We start from the raw sequence: 24,550 nt of genomic DNA, 5'->3' as shown, positions 1-24,550 counted from the left end.
GACCTCTGCTTTGAAAAAACAGCACAAGTGTTTAAGGCTCTGGAGTGTTTAGTGTGATGTGATAAATTGCAGTCATATGTAAGGACCCAGTGAAGCATTTTATGGCTTTAATTCAGTTTCAGATACTTAAAATACTGTTTGAGCTATGTTCTCATGACTTTCCCTTGAACCTTCTGGATCTCATTCAATTCTGTTATCTATTAGATGTTTCTAGGTAGGTCTTGTTCTACTCTGTGCTGTGCCCCCTACCTTTTCTTAATTTAATTCACTAATTCAAAATCTGCATAAGAAGAAATTATGTGCATTTGAAGTGTTACCATTTAGCAATTCTTTAATACATGGGCTTCCCAAAACAAAACAAAAAAAAGTGTGAGCCTTCCATATCACTCAAATACCCAGCACCTTTTTAGCTATAGAAATATGTCACATGTATGGTATTTAGCTTCACATGACTTAATAATAAGGGCCTATGACTCTTCATATAAACGTAATATGAAAACTTTTCACTTGTTTTGACTTTTGTCATGGGAATTTTGGTGTTTAGATAAATCGTTCCAATAGATATACATTTATACAAGTAATTTTTTCAGGTTTTATATATATATATGTATACACATACGTTCTTCTATTTTTTTTTATTTTTTATTTTTATTTTTTATTTTATTTTATTTGTCAACGTTTATTATTTATTTTTGGGACAGAGAGAGACAGAGCATGAACGGGGGAGGGGCAGAGAGAGAGGGAGACACAGAATCGGAAACAGGCTCCAGGCTCTGAGCCATCAGCCCAGAGCCTGACGCGGGGCTCGAACTCCCGGACCGCGAGATCGTGACCTGGTTGAAGTCAGACGCTTAACCGACTGCGCCACCCAGGCTCCCCTACATACATTCTTTTAATGCAAGATTATTTTCTGCCCTCACCAGAAATTTTAGAATCTGTGAGTCATTACTGTCTGCCACTACTCTTTCAGGGAACTGAATTAGTGTGTGAAAAAACATTAAAACAAGGTGATATGACAATAGAGGGATGTTTGTTGTATTTCAGTGTGTAATATGGAAGGATTTTGAAAGAGAACTATATATAAAACACTTTCAAATTAGAAAAATTTGACTTAAAATAATAATTTTATAGCCAGAGGACTTCTTGGAGATGAACCAGACCATTTTCTTTATATTTGAGATAAGAAAAGTGAGGCCTGGAATAATTAGGCAGTTTGCCAGAGCTTGAAGAATGAGACTGACAGAGTCAAGAACAATATCAAGGATTTCTGCCTGTCAACTGAGTTCTTGCTCATGTATACTGTATTTATGAATTAGGATCTGCTGAGTCTCTGAATAACACAGATTTCCAAAAATGCAATTTTAATAAAGCTTTTCTTCTTATATGTTGTTCATTGTACTCTAATGAATAAGACATTTAACTGTTATTTTTATTTTTCCAAATACATTGAATCAGTGTTCAAAATATTTTTAAGTGAAGCCAAATTAATTAGAATCAGTAATTTCAATATTGATCATTTGAAAATAGGCTTAATTTTAGCCATTGTTCAAGTTAAATTGCTAGGTAGGAGAAGATACAAAAAAATTCATTAGAATTTCCAGGTAGAAGATGAGAATATTATCAATGATCCCTGCCAGCTGTCATTTTGCATTTATTAAAATCAAACCATGAAGCTAATTTTTTAAGGTATTTATTTGTGTTTGTGTGTCTGTGTGTGTGTGTATGTGTGTGTGTGTGTGTGAGAGAGAGAGAGAGAGAGAGAGAGAGAGAGAGAGCATGAATGGGGAAGGGGCAGAGAGAGAGGGAGACACAGAATGTGAAGCAGGCTCCAGGCTCTGAACTGTCAGCACAGAGCCCGGCACAAGGCTCAAACTCACAAGCCACGAGATCATGACCTGAGCCAAGGTTGGATGCTTAACTGACTGAGCCACCCAAGCGCCCCCATGAAGCTAATTCAATAGACCTTATAAGTGAATTCTGATTACAGTCAATGAGATTCTTCCGCTTCTATAGGCTATATAAATGTGTAACAAGCATCTTGATATTGTGTTGTTATGAAGTTAAATAAAGCAGGTTAAGTGGCACAGAGTGAGGAACTGGAGGATAGTATAGTCAAGAAAGTGAAATGTAGAAATCTAGGGAAACAGTGTTGCTGGCAGATGAAACAGCCCTGAGGCAAGGATGGAGCTGACCACACCCAGAGAACTGCAAGAGGTGCTGGATGGCTGGACAAGGGTGAGAAAAAGACAGTCTTGGAGGATGGAGGAAGCAGAAGCTAGATCACACAAATGTTTTAGGGCAGGGTAAAGAATTTTAATTTTGTTCAAACAAAGAGGTGAAGCCTTGTTAGGGTTTTGGACAGAGAGTGCCGAGAGATTTTGGAAAGATCTGGTTTCATGGAGAAGTGGTGGTAAAGAGCAAGAGCAGAAATACAGATGGTGGTTAAAAGACCATGACAGCAATCCCTGAAGGAGATAATAGTATTTGGCATAAGGTGACGGTGTGGACGTAACGAGCTAAATATCTTATCCATTTTGAAGATAGAGCTAGTGGGACTCGATGATCGAATAGGAGACGTAGGAAGTTAGGAAAACAGATAAATCAAACAGGAGTCCTAGAATATTTGCCTTAGAAATTTGGAGACAGGGAGATAGGAGAATTTTAAGATACATTATCAAGAACTAATTTTTGGATATGGTATATTTTAGATATGAGATATCCAGTGGAGATGTCAGGGAGATATATATAAAAGTTTAGTTCTTAGAGAATACATTGGGGTAGATACAACGTGAAAAAGTCATAAACTTTCCATTCCGTGAATTCTGAGGGCTTGTATGTGCCAGAATTTGTACTATATCATCTCATTTAATCTCATAATGGCACTGTAAATTAGACACTATTATTCCAATTTTATGAATTAAAAGAAAAAAAAAATAAAACTAAGCATTCAAGAAGATAAGCAACTTGGCTTAGCATGCAGCTGTTTTTCAGTGAAAATGGGATTTAAAACTGGTAACGCTGTCAGGGAAAACATTTCTAAACCATTACTCACTGCTTCCACATATTAGCTTGTCTACTGTGATATGTTTTGCATAGACCACATTTATAAGAATTTCCTTTCTTTGGATTAAATGTTATTTTTATATTTAAAAAAAAAACGCTTAAAAACCAAGTGGTTTTTAGCCATTAAAACAGCTTGCAAAATAAGAATATTCATAAATTTGAAATCAAAGAATTGATATTCTTCTTAAATCAGGAAATGCATGTCCAAGGGTTTTATAAAGTGTAAAACAAATGTTAGATATTTTTCTAGTATACAATATGTGTGATACACACATATGTACACATGCAATGAATCAGTTGTGCTATGTGTGTATGTTGGCATTGAATTTGGAGGTGGGAAATTAATCAGTTCACAAATTAAATACATTATTCTTTATCTGTTCTTGGTCTAATATACAAAGGGATATAGAGATATTCTGTGTATAGATTAGACCAAAAAGTTTAGTTATGAAGCATCTATGTGTCAGCATAACTAATAGGTCTGAGGGGAAAAGTTCAGTTATTAGCATTTCTAATTAAGGACATTTATCGTATGACTGAAAGAAGGCCTAAACTTCATTCTTATGCAGGGATAGAAAATTACTTTTTAATGGAGGGGAAACATGATGCTTTTGCAAAAGTTGATTCTAAAAGCTAAAAGGGCTAATAACTATGCTTTATTTTCTTGGTGAAGATATGATGACATTTGAATGAATGCTATCTGTCATATTGTTTAAGCTGAGACAGTCATTGCATTATATAAATGGCTCTATAATCAAAAGAGAGGTCAGAAATGTGGAATATGACATTTTACATTGGAAGATGGTTGTTTTTTAAATGTTCCAGAAAGATGGCATTTTGTCAGCATTATTTGTGGGAAAATGTTGAAGAAGAGCTTGCCTTGTGTGTTATGATGAACATTTTTAATAATGAAAATTGCTTGAAAGCTTTCCACAAGGCACCAGTGGTTCCGTAAGTCAGATAGAGCCAGGATTATCTTCAATTACAAAAAAATTAATTGTATTTAACTTGTTGTATATTTGCGTCTAAGGCAGTCTTGGTTATTTCCATCAGAGTTGCTGAAATAAATTTTTTCCACAAGTTACTGATCTCATAGGCTTTTGTTCAGCAATTCATGAATCAAACAGTATCCAAGCTAGTAGACAGAAAGAACCTTCACAGAGCTGTACAAGGCAAGAGATTTGTGTAGACCAGATAAGCCCTCTACAGCCCTGAACACACCTGATCTTGTCTTATCTCAGAAGCTAAGCAGGGTCTGGCCTGGTTAGTACTTCAATGGGAAGAGCGAGGACATTATACAGGGCATTTGCTGATTGGTTAAAGCAAGGTTACTTTCCTTATAGGCATAAGGAAGACTTGGAGTGAGCTAAGGTAATTTGTGCTGAAGAGGCAGGTACTGGTTGGTTGACCTCTCTTTCTGGAGAACTGAGCACAATTAAGTTCTGGTTTGCTGATGTGACGCTTAACATGAATGGGTCCATCTTGGGCCAAATATGCTTACTTTAACAAAATACTTGTCCTAGGATGAGAATTTTATTTCCAAAGTTGATAACAATTGTTTTACTTCCTCTTATTTCTAGTAAGACTTTGTACCATGTATGTTAGTGACATTATATTATTATAAATTATTTACTTAAATACTTTTTTTTAAAACCAGGTACTCTTTAGTAAGAAAAATTCTTCCTACATAGAATTTCATTTGTATATTCACTAGATACAAATACAAAAACAAATGATTTAGCTTCTAAAATTGTTAAGTAAAAGCTAGAATTGTCATTATGTTGCATAGAATTAAAATTTAATAAAATAATTTCAGTGTAGATTTTATTTATTCGTGTAAGCTATAAATACGAGTGGACAAAGGACCCAACTTTGAAATGGATACAAGCTATTTGCAATATTAAGGAAAATATTTATATGACTTAAAAGATAAACATTAAATGTCGTAAAAACTGACCTCACTGTGAGAATTTTTTTTTACCTTTTCAAAAAGTCTTTTCATTTTATCCTGATAAAGCATAATCATTTTGTAGTGTGTTTTGATCATTATTTCATAAATATATAATTAGATATTTTAACTAAGTAGGCAGGAGGCAAGTTGTGTTTAGCATTTGAGGTAGCCTTTAATGTTTCAGAGTTTCAACATGTATTGAGGATTTTCTTTTAAAGTCCTCTAAAAAGTAATTCCTCAAGACCTGCTTTTTGTGCGGGATAAAATATTTTGTTAACATTATATATTACTTTATAAAAATTTTAAATTGTGGCTATATATATATATAACATAATTACCATTTTAATTATTTTAAGTGCACAATTCAGTAGCATTAAGTACATTCATATAGTTGTGTGACTTTTCAGTGTCATTTTCATAACATTATTAAATAGTTTCCCTTTTTTACTTATCACTTCTATTTAGTAAAATAATTTATCAAGGAAATATGGTGTTTTTGGTAAAGATTCCTACAGCAATAATTTAAAAATCAAGTGCTATCTAAGAGTATATATACCTAATTTATATAAATATATTTGTAAAACTAATTAGCAGTAATAAATTACATTATAAATGTTATTTTTAAAATACACAGTTTCTGTTCTTATTCGAAAGGTTCCGTACTTATTTGCTTTATACATTTGCTGAATTCAAATTTAAATCTAACCACACAAGGTCTAATGTTAATATAGAACGGCTGAAATTTCAGTAGATTTTCAGCGGATGGCTTACTGTGAGAAAAATGTGTTTACTTCTTGGGAAAGAAAAAAAAGAAGCTAATACTTTACTACAACAAACACACATCCAGAGGACCTATTCACCAAATGTTTGATGTCAAGAATGAAATCGGCTTTGTTGCAAAGCAACAGATTTTAGTTAAGCAAAAATTTTATTTCTGCAGAATAGTTTTTTATGTTTCATGAAAGTATGTTTAATTTATAAGGGTTAACATAAAAAATGTAATCTGCCTGCAGTTTGAACTTTAATTACTCATTTAGACTCATTTATTACACTTACTAAAAATGTATTTTCTGATAGAGCAGTTGCTTAAAACTTTTTTCTTTTTAAATCTCATTTTAAATTAGCTTGAACTTTATGTTGATATATTTGAGCATATTAAGCCACCAGTGTTAAAAGCCAATATCCACTTAATCATTTTCCAAATTCAAAAATATAAAATATGACCCACACAGAGCATGAAACTACCATAGTATAATGGATTATCAGAAGATTAAGTTGTAAACAGTCTCTGTGTGTGTGATTTATTTTCACACCCTTTTAAAAATGCTTTTCAGAATCATATGCATTGTTTGATATTTGCTCTAAAAATTTCAGAAGGTTTCTACCAGTTTACTCATGTTTATTTTTACACTTATATATATATGTATATATATACATGTATACAGATGAATGTATACAATACATAAAATTATACAAAATGAAATTTGAAGTTCTTCTTATCTTCCAACTTGTAAGTATATTTCAAATGTCCACCGCACCTCCTGGCCTCTATATTTATAAATTTCTGAGGCCTTGACCTTTTATTTTATTTGTACCTTCAACCCTTTTCATTGGCTCACTGTCATCTGTCAGGAGTCTGTGTCACTACATCCTGCCTCTTCTTTCTGATTGTGTCTGTTTTTCATAAATCAATCCAAGATGAAATTGAACAATCTTGCTTTATTATGCCACTGCCTATATAATTCATCATTAGCAGACCTATTCAAACTAAACATTGGTCCCTAGTATTCTGATTCTTCTCCTGAGAATCAGTATTAATTGGGACCTTCTGTTTTTTAAGTAGTAGACTACCGGCTAAGGCCTGTATTCCCAGATGTATATTTCTAGAAGTATTCTGTTCTTTGAACTTTCAGCCAGTCACTAGACCAGATTTCCATATAAAGAATCAGAGGAAAAGACTGCAGAATGAGAACAAAGTCTAATGGTATGCATTATGGGTTGACATAAAGATGAATTAAATAAAATTACTCCTGCTCTCTATTAGCTTATAACTTAATAGAGGATATGACAGAGTACACTGATAGTAATAATAATACAGAGTAAAACATCTATAGTAAGAATGGCATTGAGTTCAAAATTGGCTCTCTCTTTCCACTATGACTGAATATAAATAAATTGCTTAAATTCTTTGAGTCTCAAATTCTTTATCAAAAAAATTAATACCTATTTTATGGAATCTGTATATTAAATGAGTAATACATATATAAAAATATATATATATACATGATCTCAAGTAAGTGTTCAACAATATGTATATACAAATATATATGTATATATACATTTATATTTCAATTTATAGATAAATATATGGGCTACATTTACACAGAATAATTAATATTTCAGTTTTTCACATACTAATATTGAGGCTTTTTGGTAACTTGCAAGCAGAGACAACAGATAGTCGCATGTGTCAGCCTAGAGCCAACAGAGAGGTGTGGACTAAAGATAAAGTAACAGTAGGCATTGTGCTGCACTTCACAAGGGACATAACAAAAACTGTTAGGAAACAGGAACATAAGGATCCTAGACCATTTCCTCACATAGTTAAGAAGGAGAGAGTTTAAAGACAACCAAACACAGAAAAGCAACGATGAAAACATGGCTTCATCATTCAATTAGCAGATGAGAGGAAGTGCTAAAATTTATGTGGGCCATCAACTAGGGAACTTATGTCTTTCATCTGAGACCAGTGATGTAGAAATAAAATTTATGTGAAATCAGGGGCGTTCCATTTTTCTCCTTTGATTTCACTTTCCTGACTAAAGTTCAGAGGCAGTGACTTCCAGAGCTCACGCTATTAGTGGACAAGGATGAGATGGGATCTGGTTGTTTGGCGGTTAGGTCCCATTCCCAAGAATAAAAGTAAAACATATTGGAAGCAGAATTCAAATTTAGGGTTAATTAAATCTCAGTAAAAGACTTAGAAATTTAGAACAATGTGTTTGTAAGGTTTCCTTATAAAATTGAAAAAAGTAGATAAGACCTGCATGCACATCCTTTGGGGCAACAAGAAGGGGAGGCCACTGGAGAATTGTGGTTCATTCTGACAATTCTTGAAGAAAATAGGAAAAAAACCCTAAGTGCTTATAAACTGGGCTGTGGCAGCTACTAAGAGAAGCAAAGGGGACCCTTTGCTTGAGAAGAGCTCCCATGTGGATATGGGATCACCTATGGGGCTACTTCTCAAGCTGGGACCATCTTATTGTCACTGGTGTGCTTTTAAAATCTTTTGGAAAATTAGGTATTCTCTGGTATGAAGACACTGAGATTGAACTTGCTGAATATTTTCCTGGGTAAACAATGTTTTTCTCTTTTTGCTTACTAATTCAGAAAACACATCAGCAACCATATTTATGTAGTTTAGAGACAAAGAAAGAAATCACATGTTCCTGACCAAATGAGTTAGTCATCATTTTATGTGGTTTTCCATATATGTGTCATCAGACACTTTAGAATACCAAGGATAAAACCTTTGCTTGGCAGTTACTGGGATACTTCTTAACAAGTCTAAGTATTGTTGATTAGAGAGCAATGGGCATACCAGAAATATTTAGGTCTTCTTTAAACTCTCACTGTAAAGTACCAAATTTTTCATCTTTAAATTTCCAATCAACATGTTCTCCACAAAGCTATGAAAGGTTTGAGAGCTAAGTGTCTCATTTTGTTACACTACAAGGGAATCATTAAGAAGAAAGGATGACTCAAAATATTTTCCTGAATAATGTTATCATAGAGCTGAGTCAAAAGTTTCGTTGGAGAATAAAAATCCTGAGAACTATAAAATTGAAATCTTTAATATTAAGAAAATGGACCTTCCTAATGTAAAGTTTTCATTTTTCTTGTGTCTAAAGCAAGTACAAGAACAAGGAATACATTTTAACTATATACCAGTCACTATCCTTAGCATGTTACATTTCCCTCAGTACCTCTTTGGGGTATGTTCTATGCTTATTATTCCCATTTTACAGAAAAGGAAACTGAGATTTAGTGAGTAGAGTTCAATGTCAGTAAACTATATAAAAGAGCCCTCCATATCCTCCTATCCTTTGCTTCTAGGGACTTGATTTAGTTATTCCCTCTCTCAATACATCCTAGTGTGCACACTGTCCTTCCCATGGCATCCTCTTTTGCCCACATGAAAACACAGTTATCCTTTACTTACCGTTTTTTTTTTAAATGTAACTAGTGGAAGAGATACCAACATGATGCAGATAATTAACTTCCATTTCACCAAATTGTACATAATTAAACATATATAAGAGATTTAGTCCAAACATTGATCATCAATGATACCCCTGAAGGTATTTAGTTAGCTTTAACATGACCCTTATGAGAAATTGAAAGTCTCTGGCAGGAGTGCTGTCTCCAAATGCCCCACAAACTTCAACTGGCAAATAACTAGGGTCTATCACCTATGGACTTGGGGATTTTCTCCAACTTGTGTCTTATGTTGTTCTCTGGGCCCAGCTTGTTCAGAGTCCCAGCACATCTCGCTGAGTGGCACCCGTTCAGTCTCTAGCAACACCTTTCAGCTTTTTGCCAGTGGCAAACAGCTTCACATCCAAGTCCCATGGATTAAATTCCAGCTCTCTCACTATGTCTATGGCCTTGAAAAATCATTTAATCCAATTATCAGCTTTTTTAAACATATATTGGGGATAGCAGGGGTACTAACTGATGAGGATTACACAATGTAGTCTATGTAAACTTCTTAAACCAGTACTTGCCTACCTAAGGATATGATCATTATTAATATGTTGAGTGAGATTTTTAAAGTCTTATTTTGATGTGCTTCTCCAGTGTTTATAATACTTCCAAATCTATTTTGTGTGTGAAATATTTGTGACATCATTTTACCATTATTAACATCAAGTGACTAGTGAAAAGGCAATTATACTCTTTTAGTAAGTTTATAGTTAATTATACTTGTAAGCAATAGTAAAGACTAATTTTTGTTTCCTTTAATACAAAATCAAACATCTAAAAGGTAAGACTCTGGGGTGCCTGGGTGGCTCAGTCAGTTGTGTCCAACTTCAGCTCAGGTCATAAACTTGCGATTTGTGGGTCTGAGCCCTGCGTCGGACTCTGCTGACAGCTCAGAGCCTGGAGCCTGCTTTGGATTTTGTGTCTCCCTCTCTCTCTGCCCCTCCCTGACTCATGCTCTGTCTCTCTGTCAAAAATAAATAAAAATTAAAAAAAATAAAAGGTAAGACTTTGGGAGTCATGAATTTAAAAATATGTTAATGGAAATGGAATGTTTAATATAAAATACTTTACTGAGAAAGATATATTTGGCAATAATTATCACCATGTAGCCTAAATTTAATGGCATAGATTTATGGGAGCAGTCATGCTTCATCACAGTGCCTAGCTCAACTGGTCATATGCATTTTCATCTCATGTAGAATTCAAGCTTCCTTGTATAGAGCACAGATATAACATCACTAAATCCATTGCATTCCATAATTTTCTAGTCTGTTTGTTCTAGTCTGATTTTGGTTCCTATATATTTGAGCATAAAGCTCATTGGTTATAGGCCATCAGTAGTTACAATCTAAGAACATAGAATAGGTTTAAATAGTAGTAAAGGAAATATCAGCAAATCACAGGATTACTAGAAAAAAAAAATACTGGAAGGTTGTGAATCTCAACACCATTCTGTAAGGAGTAAAAGGGAACACCGTAGACATTTTACAGAGAAATGAATGAGTGAATGAATGGATGGCTTTTATTAAGAAGTGTTGAGTGCTAGAAATAAGTAGAATTTAAATTTCATATAAGGGTGAATAATTTTATGGAAAGTTTTAATATCTTAAACAGAAAAAGAGAGTATTCAGGGCTTTATTTTATTTTAGATAAACACAGTTAAACAGATCTCTATTGTTTCTATTTAGAGAGATTAAAGTTTGAAAACTAATTTTGAACATGCATCTAAAGACAGTTGATTTGACTTTTAGTTTTGGGACAACCCACAGAATGTAACCAAATATGGCTTCTGACCTTCACCACAAAGAGTCTGTTAACTTTGTGTAGTACGGACAGTGTATGCCAAGGTTTTCTTCAATGTTGGCTTTTCATTATATGCTGATAACAGAGCTGGAACAGGAAATAAAAAAAATAATTGTTTCACATTTATATTACATATTAAATAAACGTAACAAAAATAATTCCAAGTCAGCTCATCCACATGTTATTTCCACCAAGTGGAAGATCGTGGTTTTGAGATATAACTTGAAGCTTTATTTTTTTTTTTTCCTTTACAAACAAAGATTAGTTGAGAATAGGGAATTTAAAGACCCAGAAACCCAAATTTTTGATATTAACATTGATAGTCACAGCTAGGAATTTAGTTTTCGTGCTTTGTCAGTTGGCCAGATATTCAATGCCCATGGGTATTCTCCAAATTTGGAGTGAGCTATTTTAATGCAATTTCAGAGAAACCAGCAGTGCCTCTTTTGTGGTGTTTAAATGATATTGTTGTGATTTTCATTGCCGAATCAGCACCTTTCAAATAGAATAAGAGGTTGACATACTCTTTTTGTTCAATATCATCAGAAAAGATTTGAAATACCAGTTTATAAATGAAAATACTTGTCTTGTAACAAAATCAAAAAAACACTCAATCACTTGCAGCATTTAGAAATTTCACTTTGAGATGTTTTCTAAATTGTCTCCAGTAGTGTTATCTGTAACTAATTAAGGTTAAATTTGCTGTTATCTTTGTTATTTATAAACATTAAAAACTTGATTTTCTTCTCCTTCTAGGATCCCCTGCCCTGACTGGAACTGGAACAATCAATGTCATCGTAGATGACGTCAATGACAATGTCCCTACTTTTGCCAGTAAAATGTATTTCACAACAATTCCTGAAGATGCACCCACTGGAACAGATGTTTTATTGGTAAATGCCTCAGATGCTGATGCCTCAACAAATGCAGTTATCAGGTCAGTACATTTTCCTTTGTAAACTTTGATTATTTTTTCATTAAACATTAGTCTTTGGACTAACTGAATATAATGCTTAATTTTGCTAGAAATTCTGTAACATTAACCCATAGCCTTATTATGTCCATGTACTGTTGAATAACTAACTATGGCTAAAATGAGGATTTAAACAATGATTTTACTTGTCATTCTAAAATTTTAATTACTTAGTTTTATTTATATTTTTATCTATCTCATGAATTTGTAGTCCATGTAGTTCATTTACAGGGCTGGGTTCACAGGGAGATTCTTCTGCTTCATGTGATTGGCTGGTATCACTTAATGGTATTTACCTGGTAACTGGGCAGTCTTGAAGGTTCAAGATGTCTTCACTCAACGTCTGGTACTTCGGCAAGGATGATTGGAAGGTTGGGCTCTGCTGGCCCCCTGTCTCTGATCTTGTGGTCTCAGGGCTTCACAATATGGTTCTTTGGCAGGTAGCTGAAATGGGCTACATGGTAGCTCTGGGGTCCAAGAACCTCAGGCGAAATCTGCCAGTGCTCTTAAGGAAAAGTCCTAGAAGTGGTGTAGCATCACTTCCATAATACTTTGTCAAAGCAGCCATGACCTGCCTAGATTCACTGGGAGGAGAAATGCACCTCACCACTTGAAGAGGAATATCAAAGAATTTTGGCCATTTTTAACCCAGCCACTAGCCTCAATAAGAATATTTGTGTTTTCAAAGTTTGAAAACTTTCTGTTAATCTACTGAAACCCATTTAAAATGGAGAAAACAATATGGTACCTTTTTCAGAGACGATGTGAAAATGGTTGTGTTGTAACATTTGGTGGATCGAGTTGTGTGTCACCTTCTTCACTTCTTCCTATTATCAACAGTAAGAAATGAAGATTTCTAAGTTTTCCAAAGAAGAGTCTCAAAGACATAAATATTTCTTACCCACACAACATCCCTACCCTCTATAGGCTTATATAAGGTAAATTAGAGTAGGTCAGATGGCTGTGTAATGGGTCAGAAAAGAGAATCTGAGTGTTCTGAGGAGTTATCAGTAAAAGGAGGCCTGTGAATGTTGATTCTGTGATGATTTGGTTAGTGATTTATTTTGTTTGTTACTAATTTCCTATTTATAAAATCACTTTGGGAAACTGCTATTAAGTAGTCTCTTCCTGCTGACAGAGGTGACTGAGGTATATAGAAGACCTCAAGCTATTTTTCATATAATAAACATGCATTGAGTTTTTAGTATGGGTAACAAGACAAAGTTTCCACTTTCTTCGAGCCGGCATGCTTTGTGAGGTAGATAGGCAATTTAATATGAAATAAAGAAGATTACTTAATATGGTGAATGCAGCCTTGAAAATAAAATAGGCTTAAATAACAAGAGAGTGACAAGGGACTATTAGGTATGGTTAATATGGGTGACTTCTTTATGGAAGTGACCTTTAGGCTGAAGAACTAGGCTGTGGAATGTAAGCAAGCATGGTGCATTTAACTAGGAAGTTTTGTGAGTGTGGACCAGAGTGAGAACAGGCTCAGAGAGGTAGGCAGGGGCCAAATCATGTAGCCCATGCAAGGGCTCCTAGGTCATGGTAAGAAATTGAGATATTAATTAATTAATTAATTTATTTATTTATTTATTTATTGAAATTCTTAAAATCATTTATGTGATAAACTATTGGAGTATTTCAAACAGGGGCCAAAATAAACTGATCTGTTTGGATTGGGTTAGAGGCAGGACTGTAGAAAGAAGCTATTAGAAGAGAAACCAGTGAGACCATTCAGGTGTTAATTAATATACTGATTCAAACAAAAGGTGGAGTGTGCTTGTACTAAGGTGGAAAAATTAAAATTGAATGAATGTATTTGGAAAAACATTTGAGATTGTAAGTGGAACTAAAAGAGAGAAATCAGAATGGCCATCTACTAAGTTTTTGGCTTGAACACCTGGGCAGATGGTGGTACCATTATGGGTAGCATTGGAGGAGAAACAGGCATGGGGGAAACCAGGAGTTCTTACTTGAATCCAATTTGAAGTGACTACTAGTCATTCACATGGGATTATCAGTTGGGACATTAAAACTATGAGTATGAAGCTTAGGTTTGCATCAGGGCTGTAGATACAGATTTGAGAATCATCAATGCTCACAGCACATGTAAAACCAAGGCACTGAATAAGAACACTTTAGGAGAGAGAATAGAGAAATAAAAGGGGGGCAGGAATGAGTCTTCTGGAATTCTCCTAACAGTTGATAAGCACGTTTAGAAGGAAGAGTCACCTAGGGAGCTAAGCAGTTCTGACCAGAGATATACAGAAGGAAATCCAGAAGAGAATGGACACTGACATGCACTATAAGAGGAAAGGCTATGCATGAACTTCTTTCAGAAGCTGGGACCTACTTCCTGGCAAAGAGCTGAATTCTAAGAGGCTTATACAGTCAAATCATTAAGGATGGAGAAAACTTCTGCCCAAGGTCATAGTTATATGCTTTTGGCTCACTGTGCTTAGTACCACTTGGAGAAAGGCAGGTACAACCTAACTACTTCCTGGCATGAACCTCAAAAAGGCAGTAAATACAACCTCCTTCAATTGTCCTACACCAAAGCATAGGAATAATGGAATCTGTACCCTAAGAACTAAGTCTTTAGCTTTGTGGTAAGAGCACAGCCTTGAGAATGAAGCTGTGTAGAATGGAATCCTGACTCTCCTTTTAATTGTGGGGCAGTTTATTGAACATTTCTGGGCATCAGTTTTTTTCTTATCAATGTAATAGGTATACTACATAATAATAGTGACTTTATGGAATTGTTGTGAGGACAAATAAAATAACAGTTCTAAGTGAACTGCTTAGAATAATGTTAGAACAAAAATTACTCAATATCCATCAACCCATACTGTCCCAATATATGCAAAGCACTTTTCCCTTTTCTTGCCATCTGTTAGTGCTCAGTAAGTTTGTGACAATTTTGGAAGAGATGTCCTATCCATTGTAGTGTTATAGTCTAATAAATATTTATCTGCCATGCCAAGGAGTCCTTCTCTAAAGATAAAATATAGAGTATGACAAATCAGTAGCATAACTATTCCCATCTGAGATGTTTCAATTGCTGCAACAATTGTGAAGCTGTGTGCTTACAAAATCAATGAGTGCTAGAATAAAATGCTATGATGGTATGCTATTTTCTTCTAGCATATGTCCAAGTTTCACTGCTACATGTGATCTTACATTTGTGGGCAATGGTGATCAATGGAAAGTCGGTCTAGGAAATCCTGTCAATATTTCCAGAGTGTTTTACACAGTTGTATTGGTAGCTTTGAAATGATTGTTTTGATTTTTGGTTGTTTGGTTGACTGGTTGAATATTTTTCCTCCTTTAATATGAGAGAATTAACTTTATACTTTTACATGCCCTGAAATCTATAAAATGCATATGCAAAAATCTTTAAATGACTACATTGACTGTCATGTCAGATAATATAAAAATTGAAGCTATTTTTATTTTGTAAAATTATTAAATTCACTTTTAAATTAACTTAGGACAGACAATTATTACAGCTTAAATTTAAAATACTTTCATAGGTAAAATAAGTAGTGATGCCAACCTAAACCTTATTTACTCTGGCTTCATATCTTTTTAATGGAATATAATACACTTTTATATTAGGTGTTCATTGCTCCTCGCTATGCATAGAATCTGGGGCAAACCCATTCTCCTGGTTAACAGAGCTATTTTATATTAATTTTATGTTGCTTATTTAAATATTACAGTGTAAGTCATTTACCCAACTACTTGTGGGCTCTCTAATAGCACAACCTGTTATGTGTCATATATTGTTACTTTTCCCTTATAGTCTACCATAATCTTACACACAGCAATCGCCCAACCAATACTTATTTATATTTTTCATTCTACCCATTTGATAAAACTATAGATTTGTATGGATGGTGAGTTATACCCTTTATTTCACTTTTAATATTTCCCCTCTAGTAAACTAGACTGCATTAATTCCTAGTCTTTGGTTTACATATTTGCTTCCCAGACAGACACTCATTCCAAAGTTAGCTTTTAAGGAAATGTATCCCTTTTTATCCCAACTGGACCAAATCTCCATTTAAACCTTATTTCTAATTTTATGTCATAGCAGTGGGGAAACTTACAAAATTGTATTGACAGGGTCAACATTCAAAGGCAAGTCCCTTACTCTGTGCTCTTAATGCCATCCCATTTAACTTCCTCCACATCTTTAATTTAACAGGTTTTGCATTTCTCTCTTAAATCTTCAAATCATCCCTCTTCCCTGAATCATGTATTTATCCCTATGGAAACCCTCAGAATATCTGGTATTGAATGCTGGTTTTTTTATTTACCTACCATGACTTAGAAAAGTCATGTTCGTGTCTCTAAGGCTCAGTGTATCCATCAGTAAAAGTGGAGATAAGAATTGTTATTTTATAATTTGTGAGAGTTAAATATATATTGATCACCTACTATGTGCCAAGTAGTATATATGTAATCAGTTAATATGCATAAATGTCTCTCATACAATTATCAGGACCCAAAACTCGTTAAATTAATGTTTTTTTTTGTTAATCTTCTTATATCCATTTTATTCCTAATATAGTCTTCCTTTCACAACATCTGCACCATAGTCGTGACTGACACCTAAATAAATGCATTGAATGAATGATTCCAATATTCTTAGAACTGCTGTTTGCACTCACTTTTTTTTTTATATCACACTTTTGACCCAGACTGGGTCATTATCTCACAGTTTTCTCCAGCCGTTTTTTCCCAAAAATCTTCCAACTGGTTTTTCTCCTCCATTGATCTATGAAAAAATAATCTATCCAAAGATTCTGCTGAAATTTACCAAGTTCAGTGACTTTTTCTGAGTCTTTTCCTTTACCTTTTGCAATATTCGCACCACAGATCATCCTTTCTTTTTAACCTTTCTTTTTCTCGTCAGTGTCTATGGAAATGTTATCTCTTATTTCTCACTCTGCATCTCTGACCACACTTTCTAATTTACCTTCTAATCTCCTCTTTCTCTCTTTGCAAAGTATTTAGATATTCCCCATCATATTTTTCTCAGTCCTTTTTTTTTTCTTTTTTGGTGTGTGTGTGAGAGCAAAAGTGCGAGAGAGCAAGAAAAGTGAGAGAGCGTGAGCTAGAGAGAGAAGGAGAGGGAGAATATTTCATTTTCACAGCTGCAACCACCCAGAAAACTATGCAGAAGGCTCTAAATCTGTGGTATTGATTCCGACTCCATCCCAGAGATCCCCTTCCTGTATTTCTAACTCTGTAGGTGACATCTCTACCTGGAGGATCTGCTGGCAGCAGGAGCACAGCATATCAGAAGCTCCTAACTTTCCTGTTTCTCATCTTGGCATTCTGCTTTCTCTTAATGGTGTTGTCTTGCTTTTTTCATCGATGTTGGATAGGGGTCACCCTCTCCCCCTATACTCAGTCAGTGGACAAGTTCTCATGTTTCTTCCTTACTAAGGCCTCTGGCACCCATTCTCTTCTGTGCATTTTTCCTGCCAAGATTCTAGTTCAATCCACAATTACATCATGCCTGGACTATTATAATAAAAATTAACTTTCTTCCCTGACTCTGGTTTCTAATCTCTATACTACCCTGTACTGTATAATTTTGAAGCCCTCACTATGTCCTGGGCACTTTAAGTTCCAAGGAGTTAGGACCTCCAGCCACCGCAAGGAGAACAGTTCAGTATAGGAGATAATTTTGTAATCTTGAAATTATAGTACTTTGCAACAAGTATAGTTTAAGCACAGAATGGGTGGAAAGAATAGCATACTTGATGCTGTTCGAAGAAATCAGTAGAAGCTTCAAGTACTTGATGATTTCTGGAAAGACTGAGAAGTAGCTTATCACAAAATAAGGGATGACAGACCTTCTAGGCAAAGACAACAACAGCCACAAAGGCAAAGGGCTCTGCAGAAGCATGATATCAGAGAAGCAAAGCGATTCGTTATGGTCAGTGTGGATTAGGAATGGGCTTTGTGTATCATATGAAAAAAGTCACACACCTTTCTGTGTCTAATGGGAGAAACAACTGAAGTGTTTGAGCTGGGCAATCACACCACTAGTTTACATTTTATGATGATTGATCTCTCAGTACTGTAGGAAGTAGTCTGGATGAAGCAAAGCCTGAGTCAGTGAATGAAAGAGCAACGGCAGTAATATGAACCAGCTTGGGCGTTCAGTGGCTCAGCTTTAACAGTGATACTCCCTTCCTCAAAATCCTTCAACTTCCAGTTTGCCTGTGGCATAATGCCCAGGCTCCATATTCCAGTCACTCCATAAATGGCCCCAGCGTCTTCCCGAGCTTATTCTGCACAAACCCTCAACATATAGCCAAACTTTCAGCCTCACTGGATCACTTTCTGCCCCTGGGAAAAGGATCTGTGCTTCCCCAAGCTTTATGGCTTTGTTCGAGTTCTTCTGTATCCTAGATCCAGGTTCTGCAAATGGCAATCTGTAGGCTAAACCTGCATTTGTAAGTAAAGTTGTATTGGGATATAGCCATGCCCATTCATGTATGTATTGTCTGCGGCTGCTTTTGTCCTGCAACAGCAAGCTGAGTATTGCAACAGAGCTCTTATGGCCTGCAGAGGCATATTGACTAGCAATGGCCTTTTAAGGAAAAAAATTTGCTGACTCCTGACCTAGACCACCTTTCTCCCTTTTCACCACTATTGCAAGATGGGTAGCTCCTTTAAAGCTCAGCTTAACTTTAGCCTTCTTCACAGAAAGCTTTCCTTTAATCAATCACTCCAGTCAAAAGTGGTCTCTGTCTTTCGGATAACTAGAGCAATACTTCTACTTGAATATACTGCCTTGTTTTGTATTTATCTCTTTCTTCCATTCAGGATGTAAGCTTGAGGACAGGATTTTCACCTACTTCTCCAAGTGTCTATCAATTAGTCCACCTATCCATTTGACTAAATATGTAGATGGATTATAATAGATTACATATGATAGACTATTATAATTGAATATGTGTATATACTCTGTTATGTGTGTAACACTGGACTTTTAATCCTCATCATGTACCAATTACAATACCAAGTGCATTTCATATGAAATTACATTTAATGCTCCAAAGTACTAAGTGAAAGGAACGTATATGTGATCAACACTTTATAAATGGAGAGAAAAGGCTTAGAAAGAAGGAATTTTATGAATTGAAGTGTTAGAAGTGAGGTAAAAATTCATGTCCAAGTGAATTGTGTTTCAAAGTGCACACAATTTAATACAGAAACTGAATTATTGTATTCTTGCAACATACAGCATAGTGCTTTATGCTCCTAGTAGATGTCAGGAAGAGGCAAAAAAAAAAGATTAAAAAATCAAATTGTGATATTTTAGCTTTAAAAGTGCAAAAGTGATTTAGATTTTAGGTAACAATGGTGTCAGTCTATGCCCATAATTTGAAACAGTAATTTCTTATTCTTGAATCTGCAAATAAATATTTGTTGATTTGCACCGAGCCAAATCAATGGAAACCAATTCTACATTGACACACACCTTGAGCACTAGTTCCTTTTAGTCTTAGCAAGCAGGTGCAGCATTTCTTGCCTTCACTCCAGCTGAGTTTTACCTTCTTTATACTGTAGTATGGTAGAACAAGTGGGTGTTGAGTCCTAAAGACTAGATTTTCAAATTCAAAGTCTAGATTGACCTGTTGTAGATAGTGTGCTTTGTTGTGCAAGTGTATTAGTCTCTCTTAAATTCAGATTCATTATCTATAAAAAATCCAAAACAAAACCGAAATGTCAGGATTGTTTTGAACCTAAACGAGAGCATATATAAAGTGCCTTGTAGCCTGTGCTCAGTACACAATAAGGACACGGTAAGATGCTGCAGAGTTTTAAACCCCAGCATAGATGTTCAGGTGTGAAAGGACAGCACAAACCCCAATGTGATAACGTTAATACCCATAAAAGAAATTTTGGACCGAGAAGGAGGAAAGATCTTCATGAAGGGATGAGAACTAAACCAGGATTCAAGTGATAGAGGAAAGGCAAACCTGGGCATATTATCTTGAATGTCTATCCACTTATAGAGCCACTTGTGTCCCTTCTATATGTGTGTGTTTTTTAACTTACAAGTATATATCAGATAAAACTGATATTATAGATATGATGAGGCATTTACAGAATACTTCATATATAAAATAGACTTTTTGGAAGGCTCCTGGGTGGCTCAGTAAGTTAAGCATCCAACTTCAACTCGGGTCATGGTCTCACAGGTCACGCATCGAGCCCTGTGCTGACAGATCAGAGCCTGGAGCCTGCTTTGGATTCTGTGTCCCCTCTCTTCTCTGCCCCTCCCAATCTCTCTCTCTCTCTCTCTCTCTCTCTCAAATAAATAAACATTAAAAAATTTAAATAGACTTTTGATACACTTCAGAATTAGGTAAAGTCTAGGAAAAAAATCACATACTAGTGTGACAGTTTATTTTTTAATGTTTAAAAATAGTAAAGATATTAATTACTTTTAAATAGAGAGGCTCCTGGGTGTCTCAGTCGGTTGAGCATTCGACTTCAGCTCAGGTCATGGAATCGTGGTTTGTGAGTTCGAGTCCCGCGTCGTGCTCTGTGCTAACAAATAGCTCAGAGCCTAGAGCCTACTTCAGAACTCACATCATTTGCCTTTCAACATGTTGCTCTTCCTAATACATCACAGTCTTGTCATAGACAAATATCCAAATCTAAATTTTCATGCATTTCTCATCATTTTAACTTTATTTGTATTTGTGAATAATTGAGGTAATATTTAATCAATCCCTGAACTTTGCTGTCATAAAGCTGTAAAAAAGTTTGTGGTGCTATGAGTTACGAATTGCTCTTTTTCCCTGTTTGATAGTTTCTACATCTACTGATAGACACAAGGTTTCTCAGAATAAGATGACACAATTCTCATAATTCAGATTCTTACAGAATTTATTGAAAGGGTAAAATAATTTGATTATTTCATAAGTCCTGATTCACTTATAAACCTGTGATATTTTTATTTTGATAAAGGGAATAGATATCTACTGTATAAAGGCAGTAATTATACTTTATAAAGAGTCACTTCTGGTCCAGGAAATGCTATTCTCATTTACTGCTGATCCTGGCATGTGAGTATGCCAAAATGTATTGAAAGTCTGAGTGATATCAAGTACTTTGTAAATACTGAAGTCATTTCTCAGCCAAACGCCCCCTGTACCTTTTTTTTTTCTATTTTGTTATCATTCGATAGGACTTCTCCTTTTTAAAAATATCAGCTCCCGAGTAGTTCATTATTTCTCTAAAAAGGATAAAATTGCTGAATGTTAGTTTTGAACTGTGAGCTCAATAGGAGGAATGCCCATTCCACTTACTGCAATGTAGGCCTTTTTCTACTGTTAGATATACTTGCTGTTGCTTTGTTTTCATGGGCACAAACCAAACTATAGAAACATGCATTTAATTCTAACAAGGCCATTTCTTTGTTAGTCTAAAGGAGAAGACTTTTAAAGACATCCATTTCCTTGCCACCCTCCAACTCTAAAAACAATGGACCATATAGCCAGTTTCTGAACCTTCAAGCTTAGCTACTTCTTTTCTAGTTGATCTCTGAGGAATATACAGATAGCTTTCTCTTCATAAAGAAGAGAGAAGGTGTTCTCAGAGGAAACTCCCGCCTATTAACCAATCTGGTTAGCATCAGAATATCCATGAAAATGTCATACCTCTCCTGACAACAAGAAAGAAAGCATAGCCATATGAGGAATGACAAATGAGAGAATTAGTAAGCAGGAATGTCTCTGTATAAATAATCAGTTCTTTAGTTGTTCTGGGTAGGCGGTGGATGTCAAATACAGTGTTTTGTCCTTAACAAATAAGATCGTCAACTGATCTTCTCTGGTTTATTATGGTACACAGCAGAAAAGTAATTTTTAGATTCATTTAACAGATGTTCATTTGTGATCCTGGCCACTAACCGCAATATTAGAGCGAGGCCCTGATTTATGCCTTCAGGTTCACTTATTTATAACACAATAGTCCTCTGGGTATATTTTGGGGACTTGCATGATCCAAAAAATCCAGAGATCTTGTGAGGACCTGCTTGAGCTCACTGGACATCTCACAGTAAAGATTGTAAATAGGATACATAAAATCTGAAATATTTATCTTCTAGCCATATTCTTTAATTGTTGTGTGATTGTACTTCTAATGATTTGTTTTTACATTTCTGCCTCAGTTTCTAAATTGTAGTGAATAGATGCTACAATATGAACACCAGAAAAAATATGCCCATCTCTGTTCTCTTTAGTTATAGAATCATTGGTGGAAACTCTCAGTTCACCATCAACCCATCCACAGGACAAATCATCACAAGTGCATTGCTAGACAGGGAAACAAAAGAGAATTACACTTTAGTTGTGGTCTCCAGTGATGCTGGATCCCCGGAGCCTCTTTCCAGTTCTGCCAATGTGCTTGTCACTGTGACTGATGTCAATGACAACCCACCAAGATTTCAACATCACCCATATGTCACACACATCCCGTCTCCTACTCCTCCAGGTAATCAAGCCAACTCTGAGGTCATGGATAAATGCAATCTATACATTGGACCTTTTCTATAAATATATTTTTGTTACTTTTATATGAATATTTCTGATACAGCTTAGCTTCATAGATCCTCTAAATTCAACTTGTTTTGACTAACGAAACTGAAGGAATGTTGAATCTTCATAAATGATTTTTTTTTTAATTTTAGACCAATTGTGTTTAAGATTTTATAGTTGCTACATCTTTCCTGGTACTGTTTCTTAATATAATTTGAATATTTTCAAATGATTAAAATAGTCACTTCATAGTCAAGAAGGGTTCTGCCCAGAGATGTATGTAATTTGTTTGTAAATCCCATGGGAGGAGAGACGTTGCTTCTTTTTCTTTCTTTCTCTCTTTCTTTCTTTCTTCCTTTCTTTTTGCCATATGCTATTTCCTGAAACATTTGAGAGGTAGAAAGCATTCAACTATATTTGTGGGTAGAAAATGAAGATTTTATTTTAATCCTTCATAGGTAGGTTTTCAAAAATATTTAGTGAGTGAATAATTCTAAAGAATTATTATTATTAATATTTTATTCCAGTTTTGATGGATGAAGATTTTCTGTTAGTAAGTTTATGAAGACATTAGTGACCACTTTCATATGACACTATATGCATTTATCTTCCTTCATTTAAATTTACTTTGGTTTCATTTGCTTGTTTGTAAAAAATGGCAAGCTCTCTAAAAAACTGCACAAATAATCTGCCATTTGTAATCTTTGAGATGTGTTTCCAAACAGGAAAATATACAAATATAGGCCCAAATTAATTTGATCTGCTTTGCTTTAAAATACTTTTAATTAGAAGAAAAAGCAAATGGATCCAGGATCTCTTCTCTCGGTGGTGTTTGATCTCATATTCACTTGAGAATGTCAAATTGATACCAATTCAAAGTATAAAATGCATAAATTTCTGTGCCAATCTTTTATCAAAAGGAAATGTCAATATCAAAGTCATATATCCCTGATGAAGGCCTGTAGCTGAAATGATGCCGGCAGGCATGATTCTAATTACATCCAATGTGTGGTGATGCAATATAGCATCCCCTATAAAAAGGGAGTATGTAATGCTTAAGCATCTTTTCCTCATTAGACTTATTGTAATTAATAAGAATCACTGGCCTTAATAAAAGACTTTTCGCTTTTGTCACAAACTTTACTGTAGGGTATGAATACAGGTTTGGAAAAGGTTTTTTGAATGAGTACATCAAAAACATGTCCTTATGGCAGTTTTCCTGCGTATTTCTGCTACAATCTGTTTCATTGGCATTCATCCCAAGCACTAACTTTTGGAATCCAAATTGACTCCATTCTTCCTCAGTTCTTATTTCATACTACTTTATAATTGTTCTAATTGATTTATGAATATATGTATTCATATATGTATATATATTTTGTCTCCATGTGATAATAGATCACAGATAAAAGCATTTTGCCAAAAAATGGTGAATTAAAGAATCACAGTAATTTTAAAAAATGTATTAAAAATATTGTTGACTTGATTACATGTATGTTAATTCAAAGATACTTTAAGACCTAAGAGAGCAATTATCTTTTTTCATTGGGCAGAAACGTAGCTCTTAGCAGAACTCACATAGTATCATGTTTGTTGAAAGTTGTCTTATGTACAATTTTTCTCCTAGGAACTATAATTCTGAATGATTAGCCATTGCTCTTCACTGTGCTTTTCTCAAAGGCATACTGAAAAGTATTAAATCTAGTAGACCATATGGGTTTTAGTTAGAAAATGGCAGGTCAGCCCCTAAAGACTACCATTAAGTAGATTTGACTTGGGAACTTCAGAGATAATATAGGAGTTACTGTTCTTCCCAGTAATCATGAGAAAATTAAGTTATACTAGGGAGCAATATAATACTTCGTATACATTAATCCACTATCAAATGTTTTGTTTGGGTTCCATGTGATT

At 34.8% G+C, this 24,550-nt stretch overlaps 1 protein-coding gene across 1 annotated transcript in view; it reads left to right on the top strand.

The window, feature by feature from the left end:
• The window catches only part of FAT4 (FAT atypical cadherin 4), a 173,623-nt gene that overhangs the window by 108,363 nt on the left and 40,710 nt on the right, over positions 1 to 24,550 (top strand). The window contains exons 7-8 of the mRNA XM_027064111.2: positions 11,840 to 12,020; positions 22,345 to 22,595. Of these exons, the coding sequence (XP_026919912.1) occupies positions 11,840 to 12,020; positions 22,345 to 22,595 (432 nt within the window). The remainder of the gene's footprint in view (positions 1 to 11,839; positions 12,021 to 22,344; positions 22,596 to 24,550) is intronic.

The sequence above is a fragment of the Acinonyx jubatus genome, chromosome B1 (genome assembly GCF_027475565.1).
Source record: "Acinonyx jubatus isolate Ajub_Pintada_27869175 chromosome B1, VMU_Ajub_asm_v1.0, whole genome shotgun sequence".
Classification (NCBI taxonomy): Eukaryota; Metazoa; Chordata; class Mammalia; order Carnivora; family Felidae; genus Acinonyx; species Acinonyx jubatus.
This window is presented reverse-complemented; position numbering and strand designations above follow the sequence as displayed.